The 13,550-nt window shown below is 42.6% G+C and overlaps 1 protein-coding gene across 17 annotated transcripts in view; it reads left to right on the top strand.

Moving 5' to 3' along the window:
• Positions 1-13,550, top strand: part of PHLDB1 (pleckstrin homology like domain family B member 1) — a 211,166-nt gene that overhangs the window by 45,421 nt on the left and 152,195 nt on the right. For all 17 annotated transcript variants that reach the window (XM_088443833.1, XM_088443834.1, XM_088443825.1 and 14 more), the window contains one exon: positions 8,996-9,103. In XM_088443833.1, coding sequence (XP_088299959.1) covers positions 9,044-9,103 — 60 coding nt within the window. In that variant the 5' untranslated portion in view covers positions 8,996-9,043. The remainder of the gene's footprint in view (positions 1-8,995; positions 9,104-13,550) is intronic.

The following is a 13,550-nucleotide window of genomic DNA, read 5'->3' as shown; positions in this document are numbered from 1 at the left end:
GAACGATTTCCCTGTAGTGCAGGACAAACGATATTGGGTGTACACGCTGAAAGATATCTTCCAGTGAAGTCATCCTGCCACATCCCTCAACAGGCAATTCTTGACAATATCGTCCAAATTGGCCTGCATGTACGGATGAAAAAAGATATCGTTATCGTCCAGCGGGAGAGCGCATCGTTGGACGTTCATTGCATACACACGGAATGAAATAAACGATATAACGTTGAACGATATCATTATCGTTCATAGCGTTCAAAGATATCATCTTGTGTGTATGCACCTTAAATCTCCTCTGGCATTATAATGTATAAGCCCCCCCTCACACACACTACCTAATGTATGCAATGATCAGATCCTAATTCTAAGCTTGCATCACATGCATGTGATACAAGCATGTAATATCTATGTTTAAAAAAAAAAAAAGACTCACATCTCTGGTGACATAATTACACTCCCCTCCCCCAAGGTCTGCAGCAATAATAAATCATGGTGCGTCTGGCCTCTGTAAATCTCTCACTGGGACTTTGTAACTATGGGCCGCCTGGTTTGGAGTGATACGTTATTTACACAGCAGATGCCTCTTTGGACGTAACTGCTGTATGTAAATATGTTAATGCCACAGGAGGGGTCTTGTGTAAATAGACGCCTCCTGCAAGTTTCTGTGATTCGCTCCAAGGATGCAGTATCGGATCATTTGCGAAAACATCAGCCATCCGAGTAACCCTCAGGTAATGCAGGGTAGCCAGTGTTTTCATTCTGCAGGGGCCAGGAGATCTGTGTCGGAAGACGCAGACACTGGTTTCGGCATGCCTTGAAAATGATACCGAACCATTTTTCAAGAACGCTGCCCATCATTGCCTGTCCCCAAATGGTCACAGCATGTAAATCATGCTGCGGTTTAGGGGGGCTGAGACCGCCATTGCAGTACAGATCACGTGCATGCGATGATCATTAAACTTTCTTGTGTGTAAACATATATGTTGTTGATCATTGTTATCATACAGGTATATATTGCTCTTATGGAGCCAGTCAGGTTGTGGGTAAACCCCAGAGAGTGAGAGAGGAGGTCTTGCTTACATCTAAGGCCAACCCTGACCGAGCCCCTTAAGCATGAGAAAACTACTAGGATAAAGGGAGAAGAGACCCAGGGAGTTGTTGCTGTTTTTGTTTCATCTTGTAAATTACTCCAGCCTTGAAGTCTAGGCTTCTGCTGCACTGTGCATGCTGTTGTTACCTCTGCAGCTCACAGTAACTCAATGTGTTGTTACTCAAGGGCCTATGTATAAAGCAATTTGGTCCTGGAGATCATGCATAAATATCAGTCTATAATTCTCTATAAATTAACTATGGTTCCTATTTATCAATTGTCTAATGCAGGAGTTATCACAGACCGTATTGGACTGCCCCATACAATGTATGGAGAAAATGAGTTGGTGCAATTTATCAAGCTCCAAAAACCTAGAAATGTTGCAACTTGTCTACTGATAGCTAACATCAATCCTCAGAAGGCATTAGCTTGTTCTTTGCTATGGAAAGAGCCTATCAGGGTGTGAATAGGGATACCTCCAGCTCCCACTGGCTCTTTTAGTGTGCATGCATGACCTAATGCATGCTCAGGAACACTGCTGGGACAAAAGCTGACAATGTAAAATTTTCCACTGCTGTCAGTGGACTTTTCCATAGCTGTTTTCTGATTGATAAAACATTTTCCCTCTGTGTAAATATAAATGTTATTGACAAATGTAATCATACCGGTTTTCATTGTTCTTAAATGAAGCTAGTGTGTTGTGAACCCCAGGGGTAGGAGAGATGATAAATACCCATGAAAAAACTTCCACAATCACCACAATATATGGCAATAATTAGTGTTACTTTTTGGGGTCCTCACTGCATACTTAGCAATTTTTAGAATCTCCTCCCCAGGAGAAGACCGGAGCGGAGATGCAGGTAGCAGCTGATGGGGATCGGGGCATTAACTCTTCACATCATTAGGCCTTAACCCCTGGCTGAAACATGTTGTGAGTCAAATGCGATTTCATATAATTATGTCATAATGACCTCGCTCCTACCCCACCGACCTCGATTCCTGTCATTATTTTTCCCATCCTGCCCAATTCACTAGGAAATAGGTGGGATGCGGGAGACCACCCTGACTTACAGGAGCCCAAGGGACTTCCCAAAAATTAATTCTGGAATCTCACGGAGGTTTTGGGAGAGTAGGTAAGTATGCCCCACTGCCACAAACATAAATATGCTCCCTAGCGTTGGAGCCAGGGAAACCTAGGGACTGATTCCTACTACACTGGTAGAGGCGGAATTTATCAAGCCAAGAGGAGTAAGACATCCAGATATTGGTAACGAAGCAAGACATCCAGATATTGGTAATTCCTTAAAACACTGGAGTGAGGGACAGGTAATGTGGTAAACATGTCTGCCATTTATTATATGTATGTATTCAGTTTCTTAGTGATTATTTTTACTACAATAAATGTGCTCTCGTACCTTTCTAAAATCATTTGCCTGAGTGATTGCTGAACACTTAAGCGGTATTGGCTACCCTTCCTAGTATAGTAAGGCACCCCTGGTGGGTAAGAGAAACCGGTGTCTTCACACCCAGATCTTTGGTAGCATTATTATTATTATATGATTACCCCTAATAAAAAAAATAAATAAATTAGACTCCATGTTTCTGGCAGCATTATTATACACTAGTAAATGGTTTCCATTTGGAAGAGCGAGCTCTCATTGTGCATGACGGAGACGGGACAGATCACCGCTAATTATTATATACCCCTTACCCCTAAAGCCTGTAGTAACAAGAAAAATCAAACCACAGATAATTGGGATTATATTGCAGAATCGCCCTAAACTGTGTTACATGCAATTACATACCCATCTTGTGATGTACAGCCATGTGGCAACATCCTACAGTTTGATTGATGGATAGTTCCAAATATTCTTTAATCAGCATGGAGACCTCCCACTAATTAGATTGATTAGCCAGTATCATTCCTAAAAACAGTATGGTAACAACTGTCTACTAGGAATAGCCATCAGTAGATTAACCATCGCTGGCTAACTTCAATGGTATGAAGCCACCAACGGGGAACCATTGATGGTCATCCCTGCTCTCTGACTCCAGGAGCAGAAGACTAATCACAGTCAGGAGTGGGGCTTTGCGGGTCACATGTCCTGGTGCCAGAGAGAGAAAAAAATAACATTGCCGGGCTCTGTGCCACTGATGGGGGAAAATCATGGGTTCTCTCCCATCAATGGCAAAACCACTGTCCGTCGGTGATTAACCACTGATGGTTGTTATTCATCGATGGATAATGGCCATCCCTACTGTCTACTGGGTATGGTAAAAGCCTATCATGCAGAGTGACTGTGTGGCCAGACACTGCAAGGCTGCACCAGGTGGCTAAAAAGCAGGAAGAGATTACTACCCAGCCACTTTGATTGTGTTTAAATCACAGTAGAGGCAGCCAGGGAGCTTCCTTTGTCTGCCTCTTCACAGCCAGACACGTGCATACAGAGTGCTAAAATCATACTTGCCTCCCAGAATGGAAGTAGGCCACCGTCTCACTTCAACTCCCTTGAGAAGTGGGCAAGGTGGAGGTTTGATGAAGTAAACCACATTGTCCTGGACTATGTCATCATGACCCATGATCATATTTGAACCTTCACTCCAAGATCTCCAGGAGCAGAGGCCCATAAAGTAAGCAAGCATGGCTAAAATTGTGCCAGCCTGGGGGGCAGATGCCACCTGCACCCCAGCCCAGCAAGCCCCAGAGTATGTGCCAGGACTATACATTTATCCTGAGACAGTTACGATTTGGGCAGAAAGGGGCAGAGACTGTTGAAAATAGAACATGGATTTTTCCACGATGGACTTAGTTTGACTGGATCTAGGAGTAGTTTTGGTGTATAGAGGTATTTTGTTCCAAATTTGCAATCAGTATTGTTGGCAGGGGCACTAGTTAGGTTAGTGATAACATTGGCTGTTAAATAAGATATTTTTTTTACCCCTAAAATATGGATCAGGCATCTCTACTGGTGGTTACATCCACTGGTGTGCACAAAAGGGGGAACATAAGGCCACGCTCCCTGATGTGTGATGTTCTTGGAGCGTGATCGTGTTACCTTGTTCTTGTCAAGCTCCCAGCCTCTTCCAGCAATGCAACGCTGTTTGGTGACACCATCCGAGGGGGTGACACCAAAATAGCACAGCAGCAGCCCTGCTATTTTGGTGTCACCCCCTCTGATGGTGTACAAGATGCAGCCTACACCCACCTAGTGATGCCACTGGATCAAGGATGTCATTATTTTATTGTAAGACTGCACTCTCTCTCTATAATGAGCATGAGGTTTTTCAAAACTGATATTCAGAGCAGAGCAAATATATATCTGTATCTGTGAGCATAATGAAAACAAACAAAGAGTGAAAAGGAAATTGTTTTCTAAATTGGCAATGGGCTCCACAGACAGGTTCCAAGTGTTACATATATAGTAAGTAACAGAGGCTGACTTGCAACCAGTGACATGTGGCAGGAAATCTGCCCTTGAATCCTGCTGTTAGCACATTCCTATGTTTACGTGTGAGATTCCCTCCCTATACTCCATTACATGATACCATCCTCCCCAAACAGTGAGTTATATTACAAAGCCCTTGTATCCCAATAACCTAGTCACATAACTTTGTTTATCAGCACTTGTCTCAGCCTTTCCTGTTTATGGCAAAGATGACCTATACACACAGGAAGCCCCATTAATCTATTTTACTCTCTGCCACAGATTGTTGTCAGTGCTGCTACTATTTTCTTCTGCACCTCGTCTATATAAACTTTGGTGAACCTTCATTTGTGTCCCCCGTGATTTATCATGACAAGTTTATGGTCGAGTAAAACCTACTAAAACCTAATGTGTGTCATTTTCAGAATAATGTTGCGCTGTTACATTATTAAGGGCTCTATGTCCACATGCCTTTTTAAGCTAAATTCACCCATCAGCCACAGCATTAAACCCACCGACAGGTGAAGTTAATAACATTGATTATCTCATTACAATGGTACCTGTCATGGGTTGGGAAATATTAGGCAGCAAGAGAACAGTCAGTTCTTAAGTGGATGTGTTGAAAGCAGGAAAAGTGGGCGAGTGTAAGGATCTAAGCGACATTGATAAGGACCAATTTGTGGTAACTAGAAGACTGGATCAGAGCATCTCCAAAACAGCAGGTCTTGTGGTGGTCCCTGGTATGTAGTGGTTAGTACCTACTACAAGTAGTCCAAGGAAGTACAACAAATGAAACAGCATCAGGGTCACAAGGCTCATTGATGTTCGTGAGGAGCGAAGGCTAGATCATCTGATCCTATACCACAGAAGAGCTACTGTAACACAAATTGCTGAAAGCGTTAATGCTGGCTACGAGAGAAATGTGTTAGAGCACATAGTACTTCTCAGCTTACTGCGCGTGGGCCAGCGTAGCCGCAGACCAGTCAGAGTGCCCATGCTGACCCCTGTCCACCTCTAAAAGCTCCTATAATCAGTACGTGAGTGTCAGAACTAGACCATGGAGCAATGGAAGAAGGTGGCCTGGTCTTATGAATCACATTTTCTTCATGTGGACGGCCGGATGCGTGTGCGTCGTTTACTTGGGGGAAGAGATAGCACCAGGATCCTCTATGGGAAGAAGGCAAGTCAATGAAGGCGTTGTAATGCTGGTGGCAATGGGTCCTGCCATTCATGTGGATGTTACTTTGACACGTATCACCTACTGTACCTAAATATTGTTGCAGACCAAAAACACACCTTAGTGTTAACAGTATTCCCTGATGGCAGTGGCCTCATTCAGCTGAATAATGTGCCCTGTCACACTGCAACAAATGCTCAGCAGTGGTTTGAGGAACATGACAAAGAGTTTAAGGTGTTTACTTGGCCTCCAAATTCCCCAGATCTCAGTCTGATCGAGCATCTGTGGGAATTGCTGGAAAAAGTCCAAGTCATGGAGACCCAACCTCGCAGCTTACAGAACCTAATGGATCTGCTGCTAACGTCTTTGTGCTAGATAACAAAAGACACCTTCAGAGGGCTTGTGGAGTCCGTGCCTTGATGCTATTTTGGCACGAGGGGGACCTATATAATATTAGGCAGGTGGTTTTAATGGCATTGGTGATTGGTGTACACGCTATATACAATGCAGACATTGCTTGCTCTCAGAGACGGGTACTAATTAGCCCGGCTTGTTGGAGGGGCCCGGGTCCACCGTCCCCCCCTCCCTTCTTACCTCTCAGCAGCAGTCTCTCTCCCCAGCCAAGCACATGCAGTCTAATCTGCCTGCTGTGCAGGGGGGAGCGATTGTACCGATTGGTCCACCCCTAGATCTTACATTGCTTAGAGTCTTAAGGTGCCCACCTGTGCAGTGCCGCCACCGCTGATATTTTTCTAGGAATATTTTTTCTGAATAGCCGCTGGTTTAAATACCGACAGTGCAAGGCCGAATAGTGAAGATCCTGACTAAAGATGGTAAGTCCAGGATGACGTGCTGCAATATGAATCGCAGCATCAAACTCCCGAGCCCCTACTGCCTAGGAAATGTGAGACACCGGCCCTCTCTTTCAGGAGTCTGGGAGAAACCCCCAAAATGTGGGACTCTCCCAGACATTCCAGGAGTGTTAGTAAGCATGCATTAGCATAATGTATGACTTCACTTTTCACTCTTTGCCCGGACAGGTTCTCATTGGAGCTACTGTCCCAACAAGAGAATATAAATAAATAGCTCAGAAAATATATTGCTTTTCTCTATGTAGGATAAGCAATTACTCTTTTTGGGGCTAAATTGTGAAGGGTCACAAAAGCCTATTGCTAGGCTGTAATATATAATATGGGGATAATACACAGCACAATTTCCCATGTTATGTATGCAACAGTATTATGGAATTCAGGGTCTGCACTATGTATGGAGAACTGCACTTTGTTAGATATAGTTCTGAGCACTTCTATATGTTCATATTTAAACATGTATTTTTTAAATATGCGCATTGTTAACATTCCACATTTCATATAAAGGAGTAAACATTCCCACGTTGTGGTAAATGGACATCTGACACTGTAGTGTAATGTAAATCCCCAGTTGTTTTACGCCTTGTAAAATACATGCCATATTTTTAAATATTTGCACAGAACTTTAACTACGCACACTGACCCGTTCACTATACACATCTCACCCAATACTGGGTATTTGGTTGTTGCTTGTTTGAAATGTCTTTCAGTACTTTCTACTTTATCCTGTAAATGTAGATTACTGTGCAGCAGAACCAGAAACACTTTGTTCTGTATGGTTTTGTACTGCGACTTTCAGCATCTAAACTTTGTATGTAAAATCTGTGCAATATCTCTTTCCTTGGGGGCAGTTAAATTCAGCACGATGCTGAATAGCCCCGGGAGGGAGCACCCAGAGCTATTCAAATCAGCACGCTGTTTAGTCCGACTAAAGGATTTCTTCTTGCACCTTCCTGAGCGTGCAAGAAGAAATCTGACTAAAGTGCCAGCAGCGAGGCTGTTTTCCAGCTTAGTGTGACGCTAACAGCCTCACGACCGGCACTTTAGTTGGAGAATGCAGGTTCTCGCAAATAAACACCCAGGTTATGTCGTGAGAATGTCTGACTTAACTGCTTCCCGACAAAGTAAATATCGTGAATTGAATAGCTCCAGGAGCTCCATCCCGGCGCAATTCAACATCGCAATGAATTAAATTGCCCCCATTGCTCTTATACATGGGGTATTTTTAAGTTGGGAAGTATGTATTTATGTATTAAATAATTCATGAAAGCTGTAAGTGGGTAACTTTATTTCATGTGGCATAGCATTCATTTGTATTAGATTGTTTATATGCACATAGGGCCTGATCAGAGTTGTACGCTATGCTGATGTTTTCGCAGTTGAGCGATAATCGGAAGTCTAAGTTGCATTGTACATAAATCAAGGTATATTACCGTAGTCGCTCGCAGTGACTTTTTATTCACAGTGTGATTGACAGTCAGAGATTGTTTCGGGGAGATAATGAAGAGTGGCAGCAAATAAAGAAATGCCGGCATGACGCAACCATTTCAGGAGAGTATCATATCATATCCTGCAACTGCGATACTGGATGCAAGAAATATTGCTCCAGCGTCTCAGTTCTCACGGCCATTCTGCGGAGCCATAGGCTTACTTAGGACTGTGACAATGAAATGATCTGAGACCGATGCTGTAACTTTGTACACTCTAAGCAGATGCTTGGAGGGCGTCTCAGTTTACCTCCTGGCGGCTGCGACATTTGTATATTTTTGCATAATAGCTACGTACACATACACAGCAGTGGTGGCGGCTTTACCGTACAGGTCTGGGTTGGGACAGGCTTATTTTTTAATGTGTCTAAATATTCTATAATATAAAGGTAATGCCTGATGTTTACTAACCACAACCTCTGTGTGGAGATGGAGGGCAGATAGGAGTGAGATGTGTGTGTGTGGGGGGTGGGGAGGGGGGAGTATGGTGCTGTAAGTCACACCATCTTTGACTCACTCCCTTTGGATGAATCTCCACCCATTGTACAATTTGTATTTTACATTTATGAGCAGAAGTGGCACATTCATGTGCCTATTATGCATGGAATGACTGTACATGCCTATGCCTCAGGAGCTCCACTTACTTTAAAGAATTCAATTCAATGTGAAAGAGATGTGCAGTAAAATTACAGTAGCAAGCAGTAATATGAGCAGCTGAACATCAAGATGAATTTAATTCCCCCCATTGAAACAAACATTTGTGATAGAGACAATCTTGCCACACTAACCTAAGTGTCCATAACATGGCAACTCAAGTCCCTAAAAGCCGGGGAGAAAGAGCATTTGCGCCTTGCCTGTTTGTAAGTCATATAATGTAATATTACATTGCACTACCCCTCTGAATATTTTGGGACCCGTGTACCTGAATTGACTATATTATCTCTTTACAGGATCATTTGGAAACAGAATTCCTTCCGGAGACAGAGGCATTAGAAGTGATGAAAGCACTAAAAAGGGATATGGCAAGTCCCTGCCGGAAAACTCACGCACTCACACAGGTAATGTAAGAATATACCTACCAACATTGCTCAAGATGTTTGAATGACCTGCATTGAAAGTAAAAACTGTGCTTTGCTAACTGGCTTTGTACTATGCAAAAGGCCTTCGATTCACAGTTGCCCAACTGTTGGTGATAATCATTAGTGTAAATAGAGTTCTCTCAAATACATAAATCTGACACAAGAAATAAAGGCAGTCCCCTTAATGTCAAGATTCTTAATTATTACTGATTTTAAGCTGTTGATGCTGATTTATCCATACTTTGAAACATTTATTATTCCCCCTCCGGTAGACTTCCCGGAAATGAAATGCAGATGGCTACTCTGTTTGTGGTGGGAAAATCGCATGATTTGGCCACATTACCTGCGATGCAATACCATGAACCATGGAATAAAGCAGATGGGAACAAGCATTGATGATGTGATTTGCTGAGAATGGCATAATGCCCCCATCTAGCCTATTTCACTAGGAAGTGGACGGGATGTGGGAGAGTGACTGTCTTTCCCAGGTCATCATCACAACTCCCAATTTCCAATGTTGTATTTTTCTCTAAATGTCTCCTTCTGGAATCAGCTAAAGTTTATTTATAAATAGTAATTGTTTTTACTAATGAAGCCACTTTTTGTATATACATATGGTAACTGTGAACTAACAATCAAAAGTGTCTGCAATATGGGCTGATTGATCAGCTATTTAAACCTTCAGGTAGCAAAATCCCTCAGTCCTTTGAGAAAGTGGACAAGATCCACAAAACATGTTAGGAGTGGCCGCTATTTTCATCTCCGTTAGAGACTTTGCAGCTTCCATATTCCCACAGTGTTCCATTGGTGCCAGTGTGTTCCAAAGGCCAGGACACTTTATTGGCATGGAGCTGCTTCATAGGTATCTGCAGTGAACTATCGGCACACACTGGGAATTTATTAGAATAAATTGTTATATATTTAGAAGGCAGTACATGGTTTATCAATTTAACCATTCTTTTCTGATGGCTCTCAGCACTGAAAAGTTATTTTCACTGCAAAGTATCTATTTTTAGATTTTTATTAGTAACATTTCTCTTTTACAACTTGCATTTCCGCCTACACGCCTTCATCCAACTTAGCCAACATACGAGCGCCCCTTGACCATACAGTTACGCCATTTAGTCTCAAGTGTGTTTGTGGTTGAGTTGCATTCAGAATAACTGTAATTATTCATAGTTCATATGCTCTGCTACAGAGCCTGATGCATCCAAAAAACTGACCCAATCCCAATGTCTGGTGCTCCTGTTCCGAACTATTTAAGACAGTCAGTATAAAGTGTCGTTTTTGAGTTTCGGTAACTTGCCATTGTTGACTGGTGTTAGCAGAGGTGTTAGTTACCAGATCAGAACTTCTTTCCTAGGCACACAATGGCAAGCTCTCTTTGTGGTAAAACTATGTAATACAATGGTTTTGTTTAACTGATATGACAGGATTACATGAATAACAGACATTACTTCACTACATCTTCTTCTTCTAGAACAATCCAGTAACAACAGAGTACAGTACTGTTTACAAAGTGATAACACACGAACACAGTGTAATCACTCAAACAAGTCTCAGGGGGAGATGTTTCAAAGTTTGGAGAGAGATAAAGTGAAGAGACCAACCAATCAACTCCTGACATTTTTTCAAACACTGGCCAATCAGGTACTAACTGTCATTTTTCAAAGACAGCCTGTGACATGACAGTTAGGAGCTGAGTGGCTGGCAGTTTATCACTCCAAGTTATCACTTTTCAGAGCTTAGTACATGTCCCCCACAACCTGTAACATGACAGTTAGGAGCTGATTGGTTAGTACTTTGGGGTCTATTTACTAAGCCTTGGATGGAGATAAATTGAACAGATAAAATACCAGCCAATCGGTTAGCTGGTACTTTATCTCCGTCCACTTCATCTCCATCCAAGGCTTACTAATTGACCCCTTTATCTTTCTCCACTCCACCTGGAACTGCTTACTTCTTGGTGTCAGTGTACTGTAGCTATTGCAGCACCTCTTTCCTGGTAACTACTGTATTGCTGGTTGCTCCTTTCCACTTACTTTGGAGCAGGCAAAGTGTTTTACAATGGTAAATGGGGAGTGAATACGATGCTAGCTCTTATCTGTAGGTCACAGGTAAAGCAGACATGAGATTCCAAGCAGAACCTTGATTCATAATGATGATTATTTGCAGAAGTCTCCCTGCTGCCTCTGTTGGAGCCCTCTGGGCTTTAGTGCGAGACTCTGCAGGCTTGGACTACCCAATAAACCAACAGGGTAACTGAAAACTTACTAAACTAATGTTTAAATATAATAATAAACAGGTCACAAGATTATGCGCTACAAATAGGGTGCAGCTAAAAAGCAGGTGTTCGCATGCGGACGCTTATACGATAATGTATATATGAAAGTTTGGATAAAATGTATTTTCTTTAAAAAAAAACAACCACGTTTTTCCTTCAGGGTAAACACAGTACCATATAATCCATCCAGGATTTCTGATCCAACCGATAAATAAATCTCATTCGCCTTCAATACGTTGTAGAAACGCACAAAAGCCCAGGTATCTTCACACACTCATAGATACATCACGGTCAGTATACTTCTGAGGGGTCTATTCAGCATTGATTTTTTTTACATAAAAAATACGGAAACTATGATTTCCGTATTTTTTATGTAGCTCCCCTATTCAGCAATGGGATAATGGAGAAGATAGAGAAATTATCTTCTCCATTGATTCCCATCTCGCTGAATACCGCACTGTAGGGATCAGCCATTGATCTACAGTGCTTTAACACTTTTTTGCTATTCAGCAAAGCAAAAAGTGTTAAATCACTTGATATATATTTCCTTTATATAACGCCGTTTCAGAATGGCGTTATATGAAGAAAATACTTATATTTCCCGAAAACTGCAGGAACAGAGGGAAATTTGCCCATAAGTCCCTGCAGCATTTTCTAAGCCCGCCCAGGCTTCATCCCTGCTTCCCAGTGATCGGCGGCAGGTAAGTCACTTTAGCGCAGTGGTTCTCAAACTCGGTCCTCAGGACCCCAAAAAGTTCTTGTTTTCCAGGTCACCTACTAGGGGCACAGGTGTATTCATTACTCACTGACACATTTTAAAAGATCCACAGGTGAAGCTAATTATCTCACTTGCGATTCTGTGAGGAGACAAGGAAAACATGCACTGTTTGGGGTCCTGAGGACCAAGTTTGAGAACCTGTGCATTAGAGGCTTTTAAACCCCCAAAAATTGATTGATATGTGTATACAAGCTTTATACTAGCCTGTATACATATATATTTATGTGCGATTATATTTAACATTTATATATAAACGTTAAAAATATAAAAGCACATAAATATACACAGCTTAAACGAGCGACCAGGATGATGGTGGCGGTGGTCAAGACCATGGCGACCATCGGGGCTTGCGACGAGACCCTTGAGGTAGGGTCTCGGCTGCCGCAAGCCCCAGAGAGCTTTCGGCTCTAATAGAGCCGGAAGGTCTCCCACTGACATCACTGGTGATGCCCACAAACGACAACCGTTCGCTTGGGAATGCCTCTGTTTGTGAAACCACCCCCCTGCCACTCCTACAAAATGGGGCGCGTTGTCGATCAACATCGACAGCCGCCCCTTTAATAGTGAGCCCCGGAGCGAGAGAATTTCTCTCTCGCTCCGGGGCCTGCGCACGCGCAGTGCGGCCGCTGCGCGTGCGTACAGCCAAACATCGACCCGCTTGCGAGCGGGGTCTGAATGAGGTCCTATATGTTATTCTCCTTTGAGCTCAGCACTCAAAGGAGATGGTAGAGGGAAGTAGGACCTGGAGGAGTATTGGTGGCATCTACATGGGCCCGGCAGCTTGGGGACAGCAATTAACGTCATGAAGTCTCCGAAGTCACCAAACACCCAGACTGGCTATGATGGGAGGGTATCCTGCTCTCCCTGAGAATTGGATGTCTTCTGGACATTCCAGGAAGGTATGCAAGTACAGTTTTAACATTTTCTACAACAGCCAGTTCTTCCCATTAGAAGGAATTATATATTTAACCCTTCAGTCACTACAATCTTGTACAAATAGGTGCATGTGCTTTCACATACAAAATACATGCATTTGCAGATTAATTATTACAGCCCAAGATAATTGGATTTATCTAGTGAATAATAGTTCTCGTGGAATTAACAGTTAATCTCATAAGTAGATAAAGAAAGAGAGCCAAGAGTCAAAGTTGACATTACAGGTATCTCTATTCCTTGTAGTACACCAAAATATAAGACAAAAAAATATATACAATTGTTTGTTTATACAGGGGTTTTGTCTGATATCCACTAGAGCAACTGGACCCTATGTTTATGCAATACCAAGAAAAAATATTAACAGAAGCGCTGATAAGGTCTCCATAGACATGATTTAGGGGTAGATGTACTAAGCCGTGCAGAGATAA

The sequence above is a fragment of the Taudactylus pleione genome, unplaced genomic scaffold (genome assembly GCF_031769625.1).
Source record: "Taudactylus pleione unplaced genomic scaffold, aTauple2 ptg000334l, whole genome shotgun sequence".
Taxonomy (NCBI): domain Eukaryota; kingdom Metazoa; phylum Chordata; class Amphibia; order Anura; family Myobatrachidae; genus Taudactylus; species Taudactylus pleione.
Note: the sequence above shows the minus strand (reverse complement) of the source record. Positions and strands in the feature narration are given on the sequence as shown.